General features: G+C 44.8%; 2 protein-coding genes across 2 annotated transcripts in view; one reads left to right on the top strand and one right to left on the bottom strand.

Moving 5' to 3' along the window:
- Nucleotides 1-25827, top strand: part of LOC126959123 (neurexin-3) — a 792314-nt gene that overhangs the window by 19826 nt on the left and 746661 nt on the right. Inside the window, exon 2 of the mRNA XM_050798071.1 lies at nucleotides 728-2137. Within this exon, the coding sequence (XP_050654028.1) occupies nucleotides 1429-2137 (709 nt within the window). The 5' untranslated portion in view covers nucleotides 728-1428. The remainder of the gene's footprint in view (nucleotides 1-727; nucleotides 2138-25827) is intronic.
- The window catches only part of SNW1 (SNW domain containing 1), a 1184582-nt gene that overhangs the window by 543198 nt on the left and 615557 nt on the right, over nucleotides 1-25827 (bottom strand). The gene's annotated exons all lie outside the window — the stretch shown is intronic.

The following is a 25827-nucleotide window of genomic DNA, read 5'->3' as shown; positions in this document are numbered from 1 at the left end:
TTCAATCTTGGGAAGAGGCTATTATATTCTCTACTTTACAAATGAGGAAATAGAAGCTCAAATAGATTAAGAAATTTTCTCAGAGTGTCACATACAGGAGCTAGGATTCAAACTCAGCCTTTTTTTTTTTTTTTTTTTTTTTTGACGGAGTAAAATAACCCTTCTCTCAATATTCAGTAAGAGAGGAGGATTATTTTACTCATTACTCACCTTCCAGTTTATTTTCACTGATTTTTATAAACATTTCTTTCACAAATTTAGGGGTAGCATTCTGCCTTAGGCTTCCTACAGTGAGTTGTCAAATTGAAAAGGAAAAATCTAGAAAAAAATTTAATGTCATTTGCATGCTTTTAATAGGTAAATAAGTAAAAATCAGGTGTGAGCATTTGAATACATAAAATGTTAGCACTTATCTTAAAAATACATTTTGGCAATGTGACCTTGTGATGTGAATATTGTAATAATGTGCTGATACGGCTTTGGGGATTTTCATTATTTTTACATATGGAAAACCTGAGTGCATCATTAGGACCTGGGCTCGGGTCTTATAGTGGCTCTGGAAGAACCCAGGGCCTCCCTCCTGTTTGAAGCACTAAGCGCTGTAGCAATCACTAGAATAGCTTGGCTCGAAGTCAGCTTTCCATCAATACTTGTGAAATAGGATGCAATGTTTTCCTGATATATGGCCCTAATCTTCCTCTCCTTCTCCCTCCCCTTCTTCCCACAGGTCTTTTCTCTGGAGTCCTGGGAGGCAAGTTATGGGCAGCACTGCCTCTGGCCGCACCATGAAGCCTGAGTCTGCTTGCGCTCTGCCCTGGGCCCTGCTCTGTCTGAGCATTGGGCTTCTAGCTGCCCCCCTCCCCACAGCCTGCCGCTGCTAGGAGGTAGAACTTTAGGACTGGTCCTTGGCCTATTTCTACCTGTCACCTGGCTCACCTCACCACTCACTCCTCCTCCATCACAGCAGCCCGGCCCTGTCCCTGGCCTCCCTGGCTAGGGCGTTTGGGGGTCCGTTGGGAGGAGTGCATCGCTAAAGACTTCTTCCTACTCTCCTGCACCTTCTCCTCCTTGAGTCAAGGCCTCCGGATCCACATGGATAGCTGAGATCTTTTCTTGGAGAAAGACGCTTTCCTCTTTACTCCAGTCCCTCACTTCCCCGCCTGATTTTCCTCCTCTTCTGCTGGTCCTATCTTTTTCTACTGCCTTTATTCAATTTCTTGCTTGTGTGCCCTTTTGGGACTCTCTTGTACACTTTCCTCCCTCTCCACCATCTCAGGATCTGTGTGTGTGCTGCCTTCCTCCTGTGTGCTTTCTGTCCCTTCATCTCCATCTTGTCTTCCTCTCCCACTTCTATTGCCAAAGGGAGAGATCCTCTCTGGGCTGTTCCCTGGCCTGTCTGCTCCTCTGGGCTCTGTCCCAGCAGCCACAATGAGTTCCACACTCCACTCGGTTTTCTTCACTCTGAAGGTCAGCATCCTGCTGGGGTCTCTGCTGGGGCTCTGCCTGGGCCTTGAGTTCATGGGCCTCCCCAACCAGTGGGCCCGCTACCTCCGCTGGGATGCCAGCACACGCAGCGACCTGAGTTTCCAGTTCAAGACCAACGTCTCCACGGGTCTGCTCCTCTACCTGGATGATGGCGGGGTCTGCGACTTCCTATGCCTCTCCCTGGTGGATGGCCGCGTTCAGCTCCGCTTCAGCATGGACTGTGCCGAGACTGCCGTGCTGTCCAACAAGCAGGTGAATGACAGCAGCTGGCACTTCCTCATGGTGAGCCGCGACCGCCTGCGCACGGTGCTGATGCTTGACGGCGAGGGCCAGTCTGGGGAGCTGCAGCCCCAGCGGCCCTACATGGATGTGGTCAGTGACTTGTTCCTTGGTGGAGTCCCTGCTGACATACGACCTTCTGCCCTGACCCTTGATGGAGTACAGGCCATGCCCGGCTTCAAGGGATTAATTCTGGATCTCAAGTATGGAAACTCGGAGCCTCGGCTTCTAGGGAGCCAGGGTGTCCAGTTGGATGCTGAGGGACCCTGTGGTGAGCGTCCCTGTGAAAATGGTGGGATCTGCTTTCTCTTGGACGGCCACCCCACCTGTGACTGTTCTACCACTGGCTATGGTGGCAAGCTCTGCTCAGAAGGTAAGACCCTCTCCCTCTCTTGCTAGAGACCCACCCATGGGATAGCTGAGGCTGGGGCTCCTGATAGAAACCAGTTCTATATGGATGCACATCTTTAGCTTCATGTTAGATCACTGGGCCCCTTGCCCTGAGGAGGCAGTGGAAATCCTTTGCCTACTCTCAATGGAGAATCGAATCTGTCAGATCTCAGCAGGAGGAGAACACTGGCCCCTGAACCCTGGGCTCTGTACCCTACTCAGAGGGTTAGATGAAGTAGGGTCCGTCCCAGCTTGGCCCCTCTCACTGCAGCACCGTTTATCACAGTCAACCCAGGGCAAGAAATCAGATAGAAACTGGCAAATTTCGGCTAGGCACGGTGGCTCACACCTGTAATCCTAGCACTTTGGGAGGCTGAAGTGGGCAGATCACTTGAGGTCAGGAGCTGGAGACCAGCCTGGCCAACATGGTGAAACCCTGTCTCTACTAAAAATACAAAAATTAGCTGGGCATGGTGGCACATGCCTGTAGTCACAGTTACTCACAAGGCTGAGGCAGGATAATGGCTCTAACCTGGGAGGTGGGGGTTGCAGTGAGCTGAGATTTCACCACTGCACTCCAGCCTGGGTGACAGAGTGAGACTGTCTCAAAAAAGAAAAAACAAAAACAAAAACAGAAATTGCCAAATTTCTACCTGTGTCCGTCCTGACCCCTTGAGGTTTGGACCCTTAGGGATAGTTGGGAAACTCCCCATCACTTCCTCTTAATCGTCCCTCACATGAAGAATGCCTGTGTAAAGAAAAATGAACCCAGTTCCTTTGTGGCCCGCCCCACCTCCCAGCCCTCCAGGAGGTGTCTGAAAGGTGGATGAGGCATCTGGGCCAGGCCCTTCTTGCCTCTTTGTTTTGTCAATGAGGATTTCTCACATGAGGTACCTCTTTAGATGTGGTTCCCTTTCCCATCCTCTCCAAGTACTGAGAACATTGCAAAGAGGAACAGAGATTGACTACAGCCTTGTTCAGCCAAGCCTCCAAGGGAGCTGAGAGTATACAGCATATCTGGAGAACCTCCCAGGTTCAACTGTGACTTCCCAGGGAGAAGCAGGGAGGCACAAAGGCTTAGGCTGCCCTCCCTTGCTCACCAAATCCTGACTGTTTGGGATTAGATCTAAGAGAGGTGACTCAAACTTTCATTCGACAAATACTTAAAATCCAGATTCCTGGATTCCTAGACTCACTCACAGCTTAGATTTGGGTAGCAGGAACTGCTGGAGAAGCTGAGAACGGACCATACAGGTAGGTATGTCGAGAGGTTAGGGTGACAGGAGGCAAGGAAGTCACATTTCTTCCTATTCTTTCTGGGTTAAGCCCTGGATTCTCTTAGACGGGTTTTATGTTGCCATCCCCTACTAGTCTCTTTGTGGAGGTGATGTGAGGTATAGGGCAGAACAGTGGTTCTCAACTTAGCTGCAGGTTAGGATTGTCTTGGGGGAATTTAAACTCCAGACCACACCCCAGGCTCATTAAATCAGAATCTCTTGGCATGGGATCCAAGCATCTGTACATTTTTAAAGCTCTCCACATAATTCCAATGCACAATCAAAGTTAAGAACTAACAAGTACAAGATCAAGGGAGGCCAGATGGCTGGTGCCAGGTGGGTGGTGCCAGGTGGGTGTGGCCAGGTGAACGCCTTGCCACTGACTCCCAAGATCTCTTCATTCAGGTAAGGCCCTGCTACCTTGGGATTTGTAATTAAAAACTGCAGGTGTTCCTTAAGTGTTTCCAGAACATCCCAACCCCTAAAGCAGGTTGTGCTTGATGTGAACTTTAGCTATCAGTGGCTATTTAAGAATATTTTAAAAAATTAAAAGAAAATTTATTTCCCAGGCGGTACCTACTGGAGACTAGAACACGTCAGAGGTCTTGTCATGCATGGGCTATTGCAGGAGCTGCCTGGGTCTCCACTCCTTTCTTCTAATGGGTTAGGCATCACATCTTTCTCTCTTCCTGTGGGTGGGCTGTCAGAGCCGGAGATGCCAGGCATCTATACTGTCCTTATTTGGCTTCTGTTTTTCCTCCACTGAACCCACTGGGAGAAGGGGTGGGGAAGAGGCAACCCCAGTCTACAAACCATTTTGGGAATGTGGTTATTGAAGTGCTTCTCACAAGCAGGTGCCTTCTGGAGCTGACTGCTGTTCCAGAGCTTCTTGGCTTTGGAGAAAGTTCTGCCTGAAGACGCTGACATGATCACTTGTTTTCTTATTCGCCCAAAGGATCTGTTCTGTTCTCAAAACTTGTATTGAAAGCTGGCATTCTTCCTTTCTAGGGACCAGGGTGTTTGCAAGTATGTTGTTAACTTGCTGATTATCCCTGATTGCATTTTTGTGTTTAAAAAGAACTCATTTCCTTGGGGCAGGTTTGGATCAGCACTTTTCTGCAGGAAAAAAAAAAAAAATCTCTATACTGTATATGTATACAATTTGCTTTTCTCTTCTTTTTCTTTTTATATTTTGTGTGTGTTCCAGTTCCCAGTGGAATTTCTTCAGAGCAGATTGTGTGCCGTTGGTTTTTAATAGCTAAATGCAATATGTATATTTTAATAATTGTTTTTTTTTTCCTACAAGGTTCAGATCATCTCCTGTCTACGGACTGATACCCCTATCTGTAGAAGGCAAACACACAGCGTAACTCATTTATTCTCCCGGTGCATACATAGAGTAAATAAACTGCCATAACAGTAACACTTGGCTGGCTTGGAACACAGCAGTGCAAAGGTTGAGGTGAGAGGATGTCGCAGGAGGTAACAGAATCTCCTGTTGATTACTTGGAGCCTGTTGATCCTGGTAATTGTCATCATGTCTAATCAATCACAAAAATGGATCGCAGGCTATTAGAAAATAACCGTTGCCTCCACACATAGTTAATTTTTAGAAAGTACGCAGGAAAAACCCACCTGTAAAATGTGAAGGGAAAGGAAATCACAGCAGCTGCTAAGTGTCAAACAGCTCTACACAAAACAAGATAATGTCTGCCCATTTTTCCAAAGATAATGTGGTGAAGTGGTTAGAGAGAAATGCATCCATTCTCCCCACCCAACCTCTGCTGAATTGTCCATGTCACAGCACTGACTCCAGGGGGCTTATTCCCAGCAGGCAGAATGTGCACCAAGCACCTCTTGTCTCAATTTGCAGGCTAGGCCCTGCTATTTGATGGTGTTAGGGTTTGCACCTGGCATGAAAGGTCCGTTTTGTACTTCATGCTTTAGCAGTTCAAAGAGCAGGGAGAGCTGCGAGGGCCTCTGCAGGTTCAGATGGATGTGGTCAGCTCATTGGAGTCGCCTTCTGTGGTCCATTAGCTCCTAGCCCACCTGCGGTGTTGCTGTTTGCTTGGCTTGTCTGGTTCTCCATGCCTTGTTGGCTCCAAAATGTCATCATGCTGCACCCCAGGAGGAATGTGCAGGCCCATCTCTTTTATGTGCTTTGGGCTATTTTGGTTCCCCATTGGGTATATTCCCTAGGTAAGACCCAGAAGACACAGGAGGTAGTTGCTTTGGGAGAGTTTGGACCTATGGGTATGAGGTAATAGACACAGTATCTTCTCTTTCATTTGGTGAAAGACTATTAGCTCTGGCTGCAGACTGAATTCCACACAGCTTACTTGGGAAAACTTTATTTCAAATAATAGTCACATTGAACATTGTGGAGAATGATGGACAGAGAAGAGGCCCTAGATTTTTACATCTGGGTGTTATGTCTATAAATAAAATGCTTTGGTGGTCAACTAGACTTGTTCATGTTGACATTTAGTCTTACCTTTTCAGTGGTGATTTTAAAATTATGTATATCTGGTTTGGAATATAGTGGAGCTATGGTGTGGCATTTTCATCTGGCTTTTTGTTTAGCTCAGCCTGTCCTGTTATGGGCAGCCTTGAAGCTCAGTGGCTAATGAAAAGGTATCCTCAGCTCCCTCTAGAGAGTGGTCCCCTCACGGGTCATTGAGAATTTGTCAGCATCTTGAAATGAGTTTAAACTTGTTTATTTTTCAAACATTCTTGGTTATGAATGTGCATGTATTGAATTACTTGACAACCTTATGGTTGTGAAGAATTGATTCAGTGCTAAGGTGTATAAATTTCAGGACCAGTGTCTCTGAAGAGTTCATTTAGTATGAAGTCAGCCTGTGGCAGGTTGGGTGGAGCCAGGGAACAATGGAGAAGCTTTCATAGGTGGGTCTCTACTCCCAAATCTACCTATGTCATATATCACTCATGCCAAAACATTTTATATTGATTCAGTGGAGGGATAAGGTTGATTCAGTAGAGGGATAAGGTTTTAGTATACCAACAAAGAAAAAGTTGATTACTTGTCTTCTGTCTTGTCCTGCAGACTTGAGTGAGTGCCCAGACCAGAAGTGGTTTGTCTCGAGACTTAACTGTTACATTTTCAAGTATTGGAATCCTCTAGTGAAGTGTCGTGGTGGGTGTTGGTGATAGGGACCACAGCCTTGTTATATGCACACTGTTGTGTGGTCCTCAGTAGTGACTGTCCCCGCTCCCTCCCGCTGCCTGAAGCTCAGATCCTACTCAGGTCCGTTTGATTGATGGCTCAACACCACTGTGTGGCCTTCACATGCCTTCCTGAAAGTGAATTTCAATTACCTTTTTTTTTTTTTATTGAGAATTTATGACTCTTGCCCCATCTCTCAAAGCCAGGACTAGGATGGAATGGCATATACCAAGAGGAGGCTGCTTGTTCCTGAGCATTTGCTGAGATCCAGAGACATCAGATACTGTAGTGCAGGGACCAGTGGTTGCCTCAGTTGGATCCTCCTGGTTTGGGCACTTGTGTAAGGACCGGGTCATTTCCTCTTCCTCTCCACAGTGCACATGCTGCTTGAATTATAACATGGCATTGTTCCTAATCTGTGTCAACTCTGAATGGCTTTGAGGAGGGGCGGTGGACTGCAGGGAAGTGGTGCGTAATCGAAGAGTAAAGGATTACTCCTTTCTAAGTCTTCCCTGGTTTGGGGAGGAGAGAACAGAAACAAGGCCTTAAAATGTACACAAAGGAGGGACTGCTGCTTCTGAGACTTGATTCCCCACCCAGGATTCAGGCTTTCCATGGGACCAGCCTGCCTCTCCACCAGCCCAGCCAGCAGGGGCTGTCACTAAACGGAGCCTGAATAGGGGTCTGATTGCTCCTTTTTCCTCCTTTCCTCCTGATTACCAAGTGAGATTTCCTGGGTATACTGTATGCTAAACGGCAGAGCAGCCGCCTGCCACTTGCTTCAATTATCCCTCTTTTAACTGCTGAGGGAAAAGCAGTTTTTTAAAATCTCCCCCTCCCCAACATCTCTGCCTCCTTTAATGAAATAAGACCCTTCTTCCATGTTCCCCCTTCAATGAGGTGAAAGCAGCCTTCTCCTTTTGCAGACACTGCACACCAGCTGCAGGCTGCAAAGAGGGTGGGCAGTGGATAATGCTTTGGTCCAAATTCAGCAAGGCTGAGGGTCAGGCAGGCATTTTGCCAGGAGCCTCAGAGTAGCACGTGAACTTGCATTTGCATTTGGTAATGAGATACCACAGGCCCAGTGCTGGGGGCTAATTATTTTCAAGACCCCTATCTCCCTTTGCAGCCTGCTCCAGAAAGATGGTTTCCAGTTTCTGGGGCAGCTGTCCTTCAGCTGGGTCCTCTTTCTCCTCCACAGGGCAGATGAGGTGGGGTGGGGTTGCAGGTTGCACTTGGGTGAAGGGACTAACATCACCCCCTTTACTTGTAGTCACTGGCGCCACAGTGTGGGTCCGTCACAGTGAGGCCCTGGAGGCAGAGCTGGAGTAAGGGAGGCTTTAGGGCAGGGCTCCAAAGGTTGAGTGCCCTTCCTTACACAAAATAATAATGATATTATTACCATTGCTCTTATTAAATACCACCCTGCACCTGACATTCTAGGTGCTTTTTGTATTCATTGGCTCATCTGTTCCTCACAAAACTCCTATGAAGTTAATATCATTAGCTCCATTTTACAGATGAGGAAACTGAGGAACCGAGAAATTTGGAACTTGAACCACGTTTAGCATAGTGGATAAGGGTATGGCTGCTGGAGGGAAAATGATCCTAACTTAAATTTGAGCTTGTCTCCTTACATGTTGTATAGCTCTGGAGAAGGTTTTTGAAGCTTCAGTATCTTCTTTAGTAATAATAATAGCTAATAATCACAGAGCACTGGCTCCAGGCCCACACTGTCTTAGTTGCTTTTCATTCACTAGCTCTTGAAACCCTCACAACCACTCTTGACATGCTATTATGATTCTCATTTTTTTGGATAAGGAAACTGGAGGGCAAGAGGTTAAATAACTTGCCCAAGATCATGCAGGTATTAAGAGGCAGAGGTGCGATTTGTGTCTAGGCAGTCTGGCTTCAGAGCCTACACTGTCAACCACCATGCTATCTTGACTCTCAGTGAAATAGGAATCATAAAGAAATCATACATCATGGAGTTGTTGAGAGGATTAAATGAGATAAAACTTGAAGTTATCTGCTTACACTCTAGGAAAGAGCAAGTTCTGACTCTGGGCTGTTGGTCTCCTGGCCTGTGTAAGAACAAACTGCACATCAATTTGGTTTCACAGGAGATTTGATGCTTTCTTTTGAGCGACCCCTGCCTCCACCAGTTTCCCTTATCCCAGTCTGAAAGGTGGTAGAGATAAAAGGAGGGGAATTTTGGAAGTGTACAGAATCCAATTTCATTGCCATTTGCTCCTGCCCAAGACCACGGGGCTGCTGACAATGGTTGTAACTGCAGGATCGGATTCAGGGCTCTGCCTGCAAACGTATGGTATTCTGACCTCAGCAGCCACCCAGTGAGGCAGGTAGGGCAGGCCTTAGCATCCCACTGAATAGATGAGGAGACCCAGACCCTGAACTTGTTGTGGGTACAAGGGTATGAGGGCAAGTGTGGATGCTGCCTGTTGGACAGCCGTCTCTAGGACCTGAGAGCCCAGATGTGGCATTTTACCTCTGCCCGTGGGCTCCCTTCATGAACACAAATGGCCTGTGTCTCTGTTGTGAGGTGGAGCATTGCCTCTGTGGATGCAGATGATAAGCAAAATGTCAAGTTCCTGGTGCAGGAGGCTATCAGCTTGGTCTGTCCCAGGGGCCTTGTTCCTTCTAGCCAGAGAGAGAGAAAGAAGGAAAATAGGAAAGAAAATGAAAATGAATGAATATGAGTACAGTGTTCAATTCCCAGCCTCAAGACTCTGGTTTTAGTGAAGTGACTGGGATTGGACCCAAGGGTCTGGAGGTAGTTGGGGCACAGATACACCACACCGGAGCTTCACTGGACAGGATGACCTCTTCAGACTTACCTTTGGTTTCCCAGGTACCAGGCAATGCCCATTACCTCACTCAGGGTTGGTGGTGAGAGTTGGAGTTCCTGGATTCCTCTGTCAAACTCTTCCTAGCTTTCCTGCCTTCAGCTTCTCTCCTCACATAATAAAACCAATCTTTCTCTGTGTTTCTTCTTGTCTTTTCTTTTGTGTGTGAGAGAAGGGGAGATGATTGCAGAGGCGGATTTGCCATGAAACTAAGCCTTTCATACATTCTTGGTTGCACGGGTCCCTTCTAAGTCCCCACACCTAATTTCGATTTGCAATTTCTTTTTCTTAAGGAGTCCCAAATATCATAAGCACCAGGTCCCACCTCTGTGGATCCCCCTCTGTTAACATGACTTGTTGCTGTCCGGTGACAGCAATGTTGCTCTGGGTGTATGTGTGATTTTCTTTTTTTCTTCTAACCAGTGACCATTCATCACAGACACATTTTCCACTTCATAACCACCATAGGTGGACGAATCGGAACTAGGGAGTACAGGAGGGTGCAGGGAATATAGGAATGTCATTTGGGAAGGTGTGGTGGGAAGAGGAGATGCCTAGGATATCCACTGGGTAAAGGGAGGAAATGTTTGGAAATATTTGCTGTAGATTTAGAGGAACAAGGTGGTATTTGGACAGAGGGATCACTCTAGTCATCCTCCTGAGGGTTTTTTCCCTGCTAAAGTTGGGAGGTTTAATTTGCTGTAGCTCACAAGGTAAGAGGGAGTGGGGGTACGCTGGGAACTGTGTTGCAGGTGTCAGGCTGTGGCTGGCAGAGGAGAAGGACAAAGTGTGGCTCTACAGGCCTGTCTCCCTGGTCTATTTGGGAACTGCACTACCAGTTGGTTGTCATTATTACTGTTGTTCTCCAGAAATTGATGTCTTTGAGTGACCTATTTAAAAGCAATACGGGGCTCCCTTTAAATGTGTCATGTCTGTATCTGCTCTCAAATCTTGACTGTGGCCACAGTGTTCCTAAATAATGTATCTTCCAAAGTTTTTTTCTTTTTTCTTTTTGAATCCTGGAACAGGTACCAGTAGCTTTTAAAAGCAAGCTGACTTCATAGTCATCCAGAGAAACTACCCAGTTGCACTCTATGGCAAAACTTACTTTGTATCTAGTCCTAGAAATTGTGAACCCTTTGGCTTTTTGGGGGAAAAACAGTGCACCATGCAAAGGTATGCAAGGGCATAAAGAAGGTAAAGATGAAAGAGAGGGAGGGACAAGAACTGTAGGCAATGTAAAGCTCCCGGCTCAAGTTTTCTAGCTGTGAAATTCATGTAGGATCCTTTTGGTTTTACTGAGAGTCTAATTTAAGTACAGTGTCTTTGTAGCTAAGAAAATGACTCTGGGGAGTTTTCCTTTAAGTTTCTTGATGAGACGCTATTCATCCGATCCTCTCCTGATGCTTTTGCCTCTAATCTGCCAGTTTGGTTCTCCTGAAGTTGTTCTGTTTGCCTGTGTGATGTCCTTAGAAGACAGAGTCCCAACAGCCCTGTGGTTGGTTGTTGGTAATATAGGACTGGTGTCTCCACTCTAGCAAGCAGTACATTTCAGGCAATTCTGCAGTCTCTCCTCCAGGTATAATTGGAAATGTGTTGCCTGCAGCTCCTGGAGAATAGAAGTACAGTGAGAGTGTGTACAGCTCATTTACTTAATAAGTTGCTTTCAAATAGAAATGAGTACCCCACTTGTGAGGAGGGATACACTGGAAAGCAAAGCTGAGATCACTTCTTTGTGATCCACATCATGGAGAAAGCGCTGGACAGGCTGGGAGGTTACCAGACACTCAGTTTCTTCCTTCCTCCTCATTCTCTCAGGCTTCTTTTCTTTCCAGACAGGGCCCTGTATCTTGCATGGTTAACCTTGAGAGTTAAGAGAATGGGAAAGACTGGGCTTGGAGGATGCTGAGCTCTGACCTGTGGAATCCTTGAAAGACAAATCCTCCCACAGTCTATTTGCTCTGTCTGGGCCAGAAAAGACAAGGCTGGAGTTTAGGCAGAGGTGTTGTACAATCACATGGTGTAATTTGACTCACTGCTTATTTTAAGGAAACACACTGAAATTTGGGGAGATTCTGGTGTTGCAGGAGAAGTCTGTGAGGAATGAAGTGTGGATCGTGTGACCCTCTTAGAGGATGCTAAGACATTTAGTATAATATATTGCTTTCTAGCTGTGACTTTGCCCTAGGTAATGCACTGGAAACCAAGGTACATTATAAGGTATCATGGGAGTCTGGATGCTGTGGCCCACGTCTACAATCCCAATACTTTGGGAGGCTGATGATGGAGGATTGCTCGAGCCCAGGAGTTTGAGGCCTGCCTGGGCAATGTAGCGAGACATCATCTGTACAAATAATTGAAAAATTAGCCAGGCAAGGTGGTGCATGCCTGTGGTGCCAGCTACTTGGGAAGCTGAGGTGGGAGGATTGCTTGAACCCAGGAGATTGAGGCTGCAGTGAGCTGAGATCACACCACTGTACTCTAGCCTGGGCAACAGAGTGAGACCCATGTCAGAAAAAAACCAATCATGGGATAATAAGTTTAAAGGTAACTTCAAAAGTCATTGGATCTAACTACTCATTTCTCATCCTCCTCTGTACTGTGTAAAATGAGCCTCCCCTTGCCCCCCCCCGCCCCCCTCCACAAAAAAAACCTCCTAGCCAACTGCAATAATGGGAGCTTGGTGCTTTTCAAGGCAGCCTGATGTACCTCTCAATTCTGAGTATCAGGGAGCTCTTCTTTATATCAACCCCAGCCACTTTCTCAGTGGTCCTCATTCTATTTAAAGTAATCTGACCTTTGCAATGGGCCATGTGGGTGAAGAGGATGGGTGGGTTGATCCTAACAGTTCTGAATGATGCTTTGCAGGAATTAACCCTTGTGCCAAAGTAAAATTCATAAGGGATTCTCTAATATGGTGCTAGCAGTACATATACCACTGAGTTATTTAGAATTAACTGCTTGTGATTAATCTGAAACAATGTGGGAGGGCTTGATGTAGGAAGAGATTTGATGTAAGCAGGTGACTCATACTCCAGTCATTTTGGTTCTGGGGAGCTTGCACTGTGAAAGATTCGTGGTTAGCCCCATCTCTGACTCTTTTGTCAGTGCCTCATTTTATCCCTCTGTGATGTCCCATCTTCCCCCATACCCAAATAGGTTTTTAGCATCTCTGAATTTCCAAGGAGCTTCCTGGAAATCCTGAATTTCTCTGCAATGAAAAGATGGGGGCTGGGTGCAGTGGCTCATGCCTGTAATCCCAGCACTTTGAGAGGCCGAGGCAGTCGGATCACGAGGTTGGGAGATCGAGACCATCCTGGCCAACATGGTGAAACCCAGTCTCTACTAAAAATACACAAATTAGCTGGGTGTGGTGGCGGGTGCCTGTAATCCCAGCTACTTGGGAGGCTGAGGTAAGATAATTGCTTGCACCCGGGAGGTGGAGGTTGCAGTGAGCCGAGATCGTGCCACTGCACTCCAGCCCAGGTGACAGTGTGAGACTCCGTCTCAAAAAACAAAACAAAATAAAACAAAAAGATGTGAAGTTCTGGAATACAATGGAGAAGATGAAAAGGGGATGGGATTAGACTTGCCTAACAAGCCCATCCTGGTAGCCAGAGTCAGGCACGCCAACAGAAATGAAGATTTCGCTAAAAGTCCTAGCAGTTTTTTTTTTCTTCATTTTTTTAGAAGATAAGGACATGACATGAAGCAGTATTGAGTACCTGCTCCTGGAGACAGGCCTTGGAAGAATATGCCCTTTGTGAAAATGCTTCCTACTCTGCCAGGTTGCTCTGGGTATCTCATGTTTTTGGCACTGTTGGTCAGGAGTCTCCCAGGGAAAGGGCTTAGGCAGGGCTGGAAGATCTTGCTCTCACATTGGCATAGACTGGAAACCTGCCAAGCAAATTCACTCCTGCACCCTAAAGGGGATGAGGCTAGTCTTGGCCGCCAGCCATCTGCCCATTGACAGTCATTTTCCTGAAACAGTAGCAGAAAAAATAAAAAAAAGGAACTCATCTCATCATTTTGTGGTTTAAAATAGTTTACTTTTAAGAGCAAAGCCCACAGACATCATTTTGAGTCCAAGAACTGAAATGTAGCGAGAGTCACCAACTCGTCTGTGGTCTCATTGTGCAGCCAGGCCTCGGACCACACACGTGTGCTGGGAAGTGGGTGTGACCACCTCACACCATCATGTGGTCATTGCCACGTGGGCAGAGAATGGTTGAGTTTCAGTTGCTGTGGAAACTTTGCTATTTGCTCATCCTGATGTTGAGTTTTCAGCCTTGTGTTAACGCAGATTGGGGCTATTTTTTCCTTGTGTAGAATATATAACCAGTGGCTACATTTTAATGTGTCTCTTGGCTCCCTTTGGCTTTTCTATCCTTAATGCAAGTTGCGATTGCTCAACTGGGTTTCCTGATTGCTGTGGCAGGAGTATGTGAGGAGGTATTCTCTTTGGGAACTGTGATACATGAAGCCAAGGGTGGGGGACTCTGTTTCCCTTAGTTAATGCACTTACAGGCTTGTGTGCTAAATGTCATGTCTCTGACAAAAAACAGGTACTCAATAAATGTTTGTTGCCTTAATCACATTGTGTGTATATGCATGTTTTGTACGTGTACATACGTGTCTGTGTTCATATATGTGTGTGTATGTGCTCCCTAATGTGTGGTGGATGGAGGCGGTTCCCAGGAATATGAACTCAAGAATATCTGTTGAATAAATTGGTCAATGAAGGCAAGTCCAATCGGACCACACTGGCCACTGTTGGAAACACCTTCTTTCTTTTCATGGGAAAAGCGTCAGTTTTGTTGTGGGACAGATTTTGTTGAATCTGTGTCAAGCACATACACATTCCACTTGGTTTGATCTAGTTGAGGATGAACTAGAAAGACTTTTTTTGGTTTGTTTACAAACCAATGATTTCCTATAACAATTATAGGCAGTAGCCAGCCTGGGACTGTGTCAGTGCAGTGGAATGGCTGTTTGAGGCAGGCACATTGTTGTCACGGGAGATGGAGAGGCCCCACTTGCTCATGTGCATTCCCTGGGGAAGATGGAGCTCACTAGAGACAGGATAATTATCCTCAGATATCGGAAGTGCTGCCATGCAAAGGAGGATGATGATACACTGGCGGGAAAGCCGAAGGAATCTGAGCCACAGAGGAAGAATTCTCTGATGGTTAGAGGTGTTGGACCACAGAACACACAGCTTTGGCAAGCTCTTTTCCCAAAAGGGGCATAGCAGGTGCTTTTGTGAAGCTGTCAGGAGCATGTGTCAGCATGTGCATACCTTCAATCCAAGGACTCTGTGGTTTTGGGGTCTTGGTAGCCAGGCCCACCCTCATGTTTGATCATGCACATCATGCATCCCCTTTCAGGGGATGAGGAAGATTATTCTCTAGATCAGTGGCCTCCAAATAGGGCACAGGCCAAGACCATTTTTTGGGGATGCAGGATCTGACTTCATTGATTAATTTGTTCAACAGATGATATTGAGCTCATATTCCTGGGAACCTGCATCCATCCAACATACATAAGTTAACAATGCATTGATAACTCATATGCAAGTTTTTTAATAAGTAAATATGCATCTGTTGTGAGAGCGTAGTAAATTTTTCTTTCTCATGGGGAATTTGTTCAGAGAGAGTGGGAGGCCACTGATCAACACTCAAATCTACCTTTATCTCTCTTTAATTGGTTATAGTTACTCATGACTGCCTGTAGCAATCCCTTACCCCCAGGGCTTGCAGCTTTCGGGGGCAGGTGATACCTAAGGCATTCCTGCTGCCAGTGGTGTATGTGTTGGGCTCCTCACCTCTGCCTTCACCTCTGCCTGTGGTGGTCTTGATTGACCTGCCAGGTGGCTCCGAGGGCTCCATGGGGAGATACTCCAGTCACAGTTCCTTCTTTAGAGGCCTCACTCTGTTCAGGATTACTAATGCTATCATTTTTAGTATGAAAACTATGGTATGAGCATTTGCTGGGGCAACTTCGTTTTGTGTAAGAGAGCAACGTCTCTGAACTATCTCCAAGCTTTTGCAAAGCAATCTTTGATGTGTAATCATCTGCTTGTTGCGACAGGCCATCACTTTATTGGAATAAGTTTATTCATCTGACATTCACTGCATGGATGTCTGTAATGTACCAGTGTGATCCCTGCCCTTAAGGGACTTATGGTCTAATTGAGAAGCTGTATAGCACATATCAGAGTTTCTGTAATAGCAGGTAGAATGTTTGTAAAGCAGCTTAAAAGGGAGCGTGTTATCCTACCTGGGTGTGGATATGCGCATGTGCACTTGGGGTGAGAGTTAGGGATTGGAGGCAACTTTGCAGAGCAAATTCTTGGGCAGGGCTTGGAAGCTTTAATTGGGAGACTGGGAGGAAAGGACATTCAGGGCAGCTCTATGAGAGAGCAGCACGCTGTTTCCAGTTGTTTGCAGTAGTTAATGTGGTTGGACCAACGAATTGAGGCCAATGGAATGGTAAGGAGAGGATGAGTTAGGGAGAGAACGTCTTAACTGCTTTGTAGGAATTTTGGACATTATTTTTCCACAACTGGGAACCACTGGAATTTTTTCAGTTGAATTGTGACACAGTCAGATTTGAATTTTAGAAAGATGACTCTAGGACCAGTTTGTACAATGGATTAATGATAGAAAGGCTTGAGCAGGGAAGCTAGATAGAAGCTATTGTGTGGTTTTGGTGAGAGAGGAGTCTGTATTAAGGGGTGGGTAGTGATGGAAGAAGGGCCGATTACAGAGATATCAAGGAGAGGAACTTGATAATTAGACAGGCATTAATTTTAGTTTTGGAATCAGATTGCCTGTCACACTAAACTGCAAATTTGGGCAAAGAATTTCACTTCTCTGTATTTCCATTTTGCCATTTGTGAAATGGGGATGATAATAGTGTGTACCATTTAGGACTATTATGAGATTTCAATGAGATAGTGCATGTAGAGTGCTCAGGACAATGCTTGGCACATAGTAAACCCTTAGTGAATGTTAGCCATTATTGTAATTGAAAAGAGAAAGACAGAACTTCAGTAATATGCCCTTCTGGTTGTAGGAATATAGCACTGGAAAGCCATTGTGAGGAGCAGGTTTGGGGTGAAGATGAGAGAGAAGTAAAAATAGATTTTGATTTGGCCATATCCTGCCTTCCCTTCAGAGCCTATAGGACTCTTGTGGGGAGATGTACAGGGGCAGGTGGGGGCAATTATTGGCATTGACTGGGGGAGGACGGGGGCTGCCACAAGTGTCAGGGTGGTGGCTGTTGTGGTGGGAAAGGCCTGGACATGGATAAGGCTGCCCAGGGAAGGAATGTAGTTTAGAGGAAAAGGAGCCTAGATGCAGAAACTTTGGGAACTGTAATATTTAGGATGGTAGGGGAAAGGAATCCATAAGATAGACTACAGCAGATACCCAGACATGTAGAAGGAAACTAGGAGTGAAAAAAATGCTTTAAAATTCTTCACTGGTGAATACGTGAAAGAGTATACCTTCTTAACCTGGTTGAAATTGGGGCATGCATTTGAAAACAATAAAATGATAAAGAATTGCATCATTTAGTTTCAAAAACTATTCACTTTGGTTTTTCTTCTACCTTCAATGTAGTGAGGTCTGATCATTTAAGAACATTCCTGGGTGGGCATGGTGGCTCACACCTGTAATCCCAGCACTTTGGGAGACTGAGGAGGAAGAATCACAAGGTCAGGAGTTCGAGACCCGCCTGGCCACCATGGTGAAACGCCGTCTCTACTAAAAATACAAAAAATTAGCTGGGCCTGGTGGCGGGTGCCTGTAATCCCAGCTACTTGGGAGGCTGAGGCAGGGGAATCGCTTGAACCTGGGAGGTGGAGGTTGCAATGAGCCGAGATTGTGCTACTGCACTCCAGCCTAGGCGACAATGTGAGACTCCATCTCAAAAAAAAAAAAAAAAAAAAAAAAAAAAAAATCCTACGCATAGAAACTTGTGTCTTATATGCAGGTGATGGTGAACCTGAGGGTTTTGAATGTTTTTGCACATGATGGAGTTTCTGGCTCTTAGAACATCAGGGTCCCATAAGAGCAAGAACTCAAAGATCTGAAAGAAACAAATGCAGAGAAATGAAGTGACTTACCCAAGATCAACAAATTGGTATTCTAATTTGAACCTTGCACTTTTTTGAGACCATGTGAAATGCTTTGGCTAAGTTTTTCTTAGGGTCTGGTGTAGAACCCTTGGGGGTGCCAGTGCTAAAGCTCAGCTCAAAGCCATACACCTCTAGGGATCAAGGGAAGAAATTCCCCTACCTCTGGTCTCTGTGGGCTGAAAGAGCGAGATGCCCACTTAGGAGATGCTGGAAGCCCTGGCTCAGCTAGCAATATAAGTGCTGGTAATTAATTCACTTGTGGTTTCTTTATCTCTGCCCAGGGGTGGGATGCTTGGAAAGACAGTAAAATAATTTAAGGAAATTGAGGCTCAGCTCTGGTTGCCTGCTTGCTGCCCTTCCTTCTGCCTTCAACTGTCTAGGACTGGGGGTGGGGGCTGTGTCTGTGCTCTGAATGCTTGCTGTGCATCAGTTTTCCAGGAATTTCAGGACACAGGAATTATCACCCAGCTGTGTTGTGTGTTGCTGTTCAGCAATCTGAAGTTGCTTATCTAGCGTAAGTCAGAATGGGGAGCCTAGGGAGGAGGGGGAACGCCTTCATTTTTTGAAGCAGAAGAAATTGAGGTATTAGGGGCCCAGCTGGTATGCGATGAGAACCAAGAAATGGAGCTTACATGGACATGCATGCTTTACACAAACTCTCTTACTGAAACTTGGCTATGTTATCAGAAAGGTACCTCTTTCCACTTCATCCAACAACAATGCACACTATTTGAGGTTCACTCTGTGTCAGGAGAAGCATCGGCGGTAAGACTGGTGAGCAACACAGGCACATCCTGCAGCTTAATTAACCAAGCAATTATAGAGTGGTGTATGCTTTAAAGGAGACATATGTATAACAGCGGTCTCTGTGGGTTTATTGGTCCCTCTTCACATATGGCAGAGAAAAGACCTTGTGAAGTTCAGGAGTGTGATTAAGATACTCCAAGGAATCACACACAGGAGGTCCAGAGCTTTTGCTGGAGTCACTGTTCTCAGACTGGCTCTCCTAGTCTGGGTTTGTTGGCTGAGGACCACAGATGAAGCCAGTAGACTTGGGACTTAGACTTCTAAGTTTAGTGCCCAGCTCTAATCATGCTCCCGAGTAGGCCTTGATGATGCATTTTAGTTTCATGCAAGTTGATATATGACTCTGTGTCCCCACCCAAATCTCATCTTGTGGCTCCCATAATTCCCACATGTTGTGGAAGGGAGCCAGTGGGAGACAATTGAATCATGGGGGCAGGTCTTTCCCATGCTATTGTCATGATAGTGAATAAGTCCCCCAAGATCTGATGGTTTTAAAAATGGGAGTTTCCCTGCACACAGTCTCTTCTCTTGTCTGCCGCCATGTGAGATGTGCCTTTCACCTTCCACCATGATCGTGAGGCCTCCCCAGTCATGTGGAACTGTAGGTCCAATAAACCTCTTTCTTTTGTAAATTGCCCGGTCTCGGGTATGTCTTTATCAGCAGCTTAAGAATAGACTAATACACAAGTCTTATGATTTATTACCTTCTTATTTTGATTAGGTAAATTTAATAATAATGACAGTTAACTAATTCTCATGAAGCAGTTACTGTGTGCTGGGGACTGGTCTAAGTATGTTCATATGTGACTTCCTTTCATTCTCCCAGTTGCTCCTACCCAGGAAGCAGATGGTGGTTGTCCTGGTTTTACAGATGAGGAAACTAGCTGAAGAGAGAAAGCAGTCTATCTAAGGAAAGAGCCCAGGCAGTGGATGTGGAGTTTGAGCTCTTTACTCATCTCTCTCTGCTACCCCCTGTTCAATCTGGCATTGAATGGGGGCTCCTGTGGATATCAGTGACCCAACCCTGTCCTCGGCTGGCCCAGCTGGGGTGTCTCTAGCATGCAAAGACACTGCCAGTATTCATTGACCTGTCTTTTGACCTTCTCCCTCTCTTGCACATAATTGATGTGCTCTGCTCTGATCCTGATTCAGACACATGTTCTGCAAAGAGAAACATACAAGCTGCCCTGGACCGCTTTTTATTCTATTGTCTTATTCCATCTCACTGGCCATCACTGAGATGGATCTAGAACCATGCTTGGGCTAGAATCCCATATTCTCTCCATCTTTTAAAACTTATGACCTCCAGGTAATTTTTGTTATTGTTTTTATTAGTCTGTTGTCCACCACTATCCAAAAAGCTTTTTGTCAAGCTATAGTGAAAATCTTTTACTTGTATTACATTGTAAAGTGAATATTATTTCAATTACATTGTACAGTGAATATTATTTCAATTTGTGTATTTCCCCAACTCATGCATTTTGTTGCTTTACCCCTTCCCCCTCTTAAGCATCATAATCCAACCCTCTTTTATGAAACTGACTTAGGGAGGCAAGGTGACTTACAATAGGTCACTCAGGTAGCAAGTGCTGGGGACTGGGACTAGAACCCAAATATCCTAACTCCTAGCCTAGCACTCATTCCCCTATATCACTCTGAAAAAAGATTTTGGCTAAGGAGAATTAATTGATTCAAAAGAACATCAATTGCCAAGCACAATCAGGGGTGATCAAAACAGTTATGGTGCCTGTCTGCAATGAGCTTACAAACAAGTGGAATCTTTTTATGGAAAACATAAACCAGTAAGTGTGTAATTACTTGTAATGAGTACTGTAGATGGAAGAACAGAGTGAGGGGAAATCTAATGAAAACCAGGGTAGTCAGGGAGGTCTTTCTGAGGAGGTGACATCCAAAGATGAGAAGGAGCAGGGAGAAAGCCAGGGAGTGGGGCTGTATGTGTTCATTGTCATTTGCTTGGCTGAAGAACAAGATTGGTTAGTTTAATACCCTTGGCCAGAACTATGTCTTTCACTTTCGTGTATTTGCTTGGAGTATGGTTGATAGGTAGTGATGGATGGATGGATAGAGGGATGGGTGGAGGACTGACTGGGGATGGGGAAAGAGAGAAGCCATCAGTGTGATAGGATGAAGGCAGCTGACCTTGGCTGGTAAGTGGACACACACATGGCCCTCTCCTTCCAGAGTGCAGAATCTTGGAGGTGAGGATTTGGGGGTAGAATGTCTATGTAAAGGAAGCTCTTTTGTGGGAGAAGGGTAAAAATGAAGGGCTGCTGGGACAAGAAAGCGATAGTGTAATTTGCCACCAGCCTTGAGAAACTTATTGCTCGAATAGCTGCACCATGTGGCTCCAATCCATAGTGCCATAGATCAACCTGAAAATTCCCAGATAGCTTCTCCTTCTTCTTAATGTCTCAGTCCTGCCCTCCCAGGTCCTCCCACCTGCCACAGTGTATTTTCTGGGTACATGAAGAGAAATGGGATGTTATCTTGATAGATCTATGCTCTTCAGCTGTTGTTTGCAGGGACATTTATATTCCAGAACATCTAAAGGGTTTTCAACTTAGAGGAGTAGTGGAAAATGAGGCTGGGGAGTCAGCCTGATTCTCGATGGGCCATTCTTCCTTGGTTTTAGGCCAACATCTATTGACCTATTACTACACTTCGGGCACTGTGAATAGCTTCACCTTTTATTCCCATTTTACAGATGAGGAGACTGAAACCCAGAGACTTCCCAATCTACCCTCCACCCAGTAATACAAAGATACACAAGGAGCTAGAGTGAAGTTTTTCTATTCTGCATGAAAACAATAAAAGTAAACAAACAATGTAGTACATTTTTGGTGAAGTCACTTTTTTTTTTCTTTGTTTCTGGGATATGCCCTTTTATTTTTGGGGCATGAAAAGACCTTTTCTTTTAAAGATAATATGATGATATAAAGTGTCAGATTTTAGTTTTTGTTCTTTCTTGGTAGTAGAGAAATACAGTTGGCCAATGTTAGTTTCCAAAATTGCTTTAGATATATTAGAGGTAAATAAACTCTATCAATCTGAAGACCACTGTTGCAGATGTTAGCTTAGATTCCTTTAGGAGTAAATTATTTGTATGATTTTATTCACTTTTTATTCTGATCTTTTATCAGAAAAACTTGCAAATAAACAGTAGCTCCGAGACCATATAATTTATTTTTATTCAGCATTTATCAAGATATTTTGATTGTACAGTTTTGACCCTGAGACCCTTTACCTCTATGTTGGCATAATCAGATTTAGACAAAGACTGTAGCATTTTTATCAAGGGAGTATTTTTCAGAAGCAAACAGTGCAGGGGTCATATAATTCCTCAATTCATTTTTTCTTCGGCACAGTTAAACCATTCCTTATTTTTTCAATTCAGTTTTATCTTACTGAATTATCTTTAACAAGATCAATTCTGCTCCATGTGCATTCTATAATGAAGATTTGATTCATCAATCAGTTATTTTTTCTGTGCCTATCAAATTTTACCTACACAGCTTCTACTATTGTGAATGTTCTTTTGTGGCCATTATTTCTACCACATCCAATTTTCTCACATCAGATTTGCAGGTCTAGATTTTGTCAAGAATGTTTGATTCTTTCTTCAATTTTTTAGTCAATAACAAATTTCACGATGTGCATTTTTAGCTGCTGTCAGTTCTATTTTGTGTGTGTGTGTGTGTGTGTGTTTGTGTGTGTGTGTGTGTGTGTGTGTGTGTGTGTGTGTATTTTCCTGACAGGTCTAATTTTTTTTCGGGTCAGTTTTTGCAGTTTGAAAAACCAAATCTTTTTCCTACAACGAAAGTCAGTCCCTTTCCTAATAGTTTCTCAGGAGTGTGTCCAAAACATATTCAAGGAGTCAAAACATCAGGGTCAAAATAGCCTGTGTTGTTTACAGAGACCAGCCACCCAGAAGGATTAAGAAACTTACCCGAGGTCGTACATAAAGTGGGCAGCAGATGTCTGTTGGGTCACTTTAGAATATACAGCCCCTCTTGTTCAGTGAGGGGCAGAGTAAGGATGTAAAACTGGGATGAGCTTGACCTTGTGCCTTCCTCCTTCTAGCTTCTACTTCCCAACCCCTCTGCTGAGCTAACAGAATTTCCACTGACCCAGCCTCCCCAAGAAATGGCAGCTGGGGCCACAGTTCCAAGCCTCTTGACTTCTCCGTGCTTCCTAGCTAGGTCCGCCTTAAGCTGTGTGTGCACTGGGGTGGCATGATTTACAAATAAGCAGGACCAAAAAGGAAAAATCCTCTCTTGTGGAAAATTAGGTCAGTGGCAGAGTTGGGGAGGGGAGGGAATCCAGGCCCTGTTCTTCCATCCTTCAGTTCATTCCCTTTTCCTGAAGCCAGCAGGGTAGAAGCCGATGGTGCTGTTGGGAGCAGACATCTGGGGGTGAGGGAGTGGGGAGCAGTGCCCATGCACATGTTCTTATGTGGATATGTGCGAGCATGAAAGTGGTATGTTTTGCAGCCACTTGGGACTCCCCTGTCTCTGAATGTATTTGTCTGGATTACTCTAAGGGCGATATTAGTGTTGTCTAATAACAGCCTTAGATTTATCAGGGGATTTGTTTGATTAATTCCAAAGCAAAGTACAGCAGATAGATTAGAGCTCAGCCAGTGCAGTGGGTCTATACTACCCATCTCTGCCCTTTCTAATTCCTCTTGCGGGGGGTCCCCTCTCCGTCTTTGTTGTCCTGACGGTTGAAGGCTCTAATGTTTAAGGCCCCACTGTGTGATAGGTAAAACCATTTCCCACTGCTAAAATGCATGAGTGAGTGTCTGGGCTTAGAGATAAGTTTCCAAGTTCACACTGTTGTTTCTCTACAAAAGCTGGAGAAATTTGGCTACTTGCTTTTCTTTCCCAGTTGCCACTGCCATACTCTTTTTTTGAATACTAAAAATATTTTATTGCATTTATAAACACAAGCTTTTGGTGATAGATTGTCACTGAGTCCTTTCTTTATTGAGAAGTTGTAGGGCAGGAGCAGGAGTAGAGAATCCTGTAAGTTTGCTTTACAATTTTTTTTCAGGGTGCACCTGTTTAAAGGTGTGTAGAGGATAATGAACTAGGGGAGGTAGAAGTAGGTTAGACTTAATAGATTTTCAACAAGTTACCCAAAACCAGTGGTGGTAGGTGGCATCCTGATGCCTGCTAGAGTTGTGGAGAGGGGAGAGGACACTGATGAGGCAGATGATATCTTAAGAGTTAGCAATAAAACACATTTGTATGGTATTTTGTATTTTTAAAGCATTTTCATATACATTATCTCATTTGAGTATCAACCCCCTAAAATATATTCTTCTATTTTATATAGTAGAAAATACTGGCACAAAGAGTTCAAGGTCATTCAATGAACTAGTGACTTTTAGAACTGACACCACCTCTAAATCCAGTGCTTGCTCCCACCATACTCTTAATGCTGGGTTCTTCTCCCAGACCGCCAGTCCAGGGTACTGGTGCCCCAGCAGAGGCACAGTGGGAAAAGCAATGACCCGGGATGCAGATGACCTCAATTCTGATTTCAGCTCTGACATTGTCCAGCTGAGTGGACATGTTAATTCCTCTCTCTTGGATCTGTGTTTCCTCTTCTGTGCCTAAAAGTGTCCTAGACAACTCTACAGCACTGATCACAATTATAATTAATTAATTGCTTGTATGATTATTTGTGGCCCATCTTCCTGGCTAGACTCTAAGCTCCAAGAGTGCAAGACCTGTGTCTGTCTTGTTCATCTGCCATCACCCCAGTGCCTAGCACCGTCCCTGGGACATAGATAATGTGCAATGAATATATGTCAATGAAATGAACCTGTACAATGAAAGGAATGAACCTTACTTGAAATCCTAAGACTCTTCGACTTTTCAAATTCTCTGCTTTTTCTCTATTATCTCTGAAACAATCTCAGAAACACCCCCTTTTTTTGTTTTCACTGTTTTTAAACTGTCTTTAGAGTACAACAGAAGTTATAAGATAAAAATAGTGATTAATAAAAATTCTAATTATAACTCACAAAGCATATTATTAATATGTGAATGTGAAATTGAAATTCTTTTTAGGGACTCTCTCTCCTCTTAATCTGTGTTTCTTTCTTTCTTTCTTTTTTTTTTGAGATGGAGTCTCACTCTGTCGCCAGGCTAGAGTGCAGTGGCATGATCTTGGCTCACTGCAACCTCTGACTCCCTGGTTCAAGCAATTCTCCTGCCTCAGCCTCCTGAGTAGCTGAGATTACAGGCATGCACCACCACGCCCAGCTAATTTTTGTATTTTTAGTAGAGACAGGGTTTCACCATGTTGGCCAGGATGGTCTTGATCTCCTAACCTCATAATCCACCCACCTTGGCCTCCCAAAGTACTGGGATTACAAGCATGAGCCACCGTGCCCAGATTAATCTCCGTGTTTCTTGGAAGCAGAATGTCTCCTTGTCTGGGTTTCTGAGCTCCCTCTGAAAGGGCCTGCCGACTCCTGTTGAGCCTTCGGAATGGGACTGGTACTCATTAGTAGGCAATATGCATGGACCTCAGACTCAAAAAAGATTATTTTAGGTCCAGAGCTTTACAACACCTCCTTACTTTACAAAGGAGAAGAAATCAACCTTGCTCTTTTTTTTTTTTTTTTCTTAAATGGGGGAAATGGAGGGGTACAAGGGAAAGCTGAAAAGCTGCCAAGGGGCTTAGAAGTCAGAGAGTCTTCTAGTAGGGCTACTTGCTTTCTTCTGGGGTTCCCTAGGTCACTAGAAACTCATTCTGTCAGGGCAAGGACCCATTGGGAGGCATTCAGTTGAATGCTCTCTTGAGCCAATATGTTACCCCTTCCTTCTCAAGTTCATCACAAACCGTGCTAATCAACCATAAACTTCTTTTTATCCCAGGCCCATGTGTAGCTTCAAACTCTTTCTTAACACAGTATTCCAGGATGACAGCAATCAAAGAACAGGGAATTAATGTGTGCTGAGCATGGTGTCAGGCAGGTCATTAGGCATTTTATAAACAATTGCCTCTTTTGATAAGCTTGACAACTCTGGAATTGATATAATGACTCCCAATTTACAGATGAAGTTTAAGGGACTTATCCAAGGTCAAATAATGAATAGCAGTATTGGCATTTGAGCTCAAAACTTTCTACATACCTCTCAGTGAGCCCAGCCCTCAGGGGTGTCCATCTGACCATCGGCCCATATGGTGAAATGTCTTTACAAAAAATTCCTCAGCTAGGTGCAGTGGCTCACATCTGTAATGCTGGCACTTTGGGAAGTTGAGGTGGGAGGATTGCTTGAGGCCAGGAATTTAAGAACAGTCTGGGCAACAAAGTGAGACCCCTCTCTGTACCAAAAGATAAAAAGAAATGTTAGC

The sequence above is a fragment of the Macaca thibetana genome, chromosome 7 (genome assembly GCF_024542745.1).
Source record: "Macaca thibetana thibetana isolate TM-01 chromosome 7, ASM2454274v1, whole genome shotgun sequence".
NCBI lineage: Eukaryota > Metazoa > Chordata > Mammalia > Primates > Cercopithecidae > Macaca > Macaca thibetana.
This window is presented reverse-complemented; position numbering and strand designations above follow the sequence as displayed.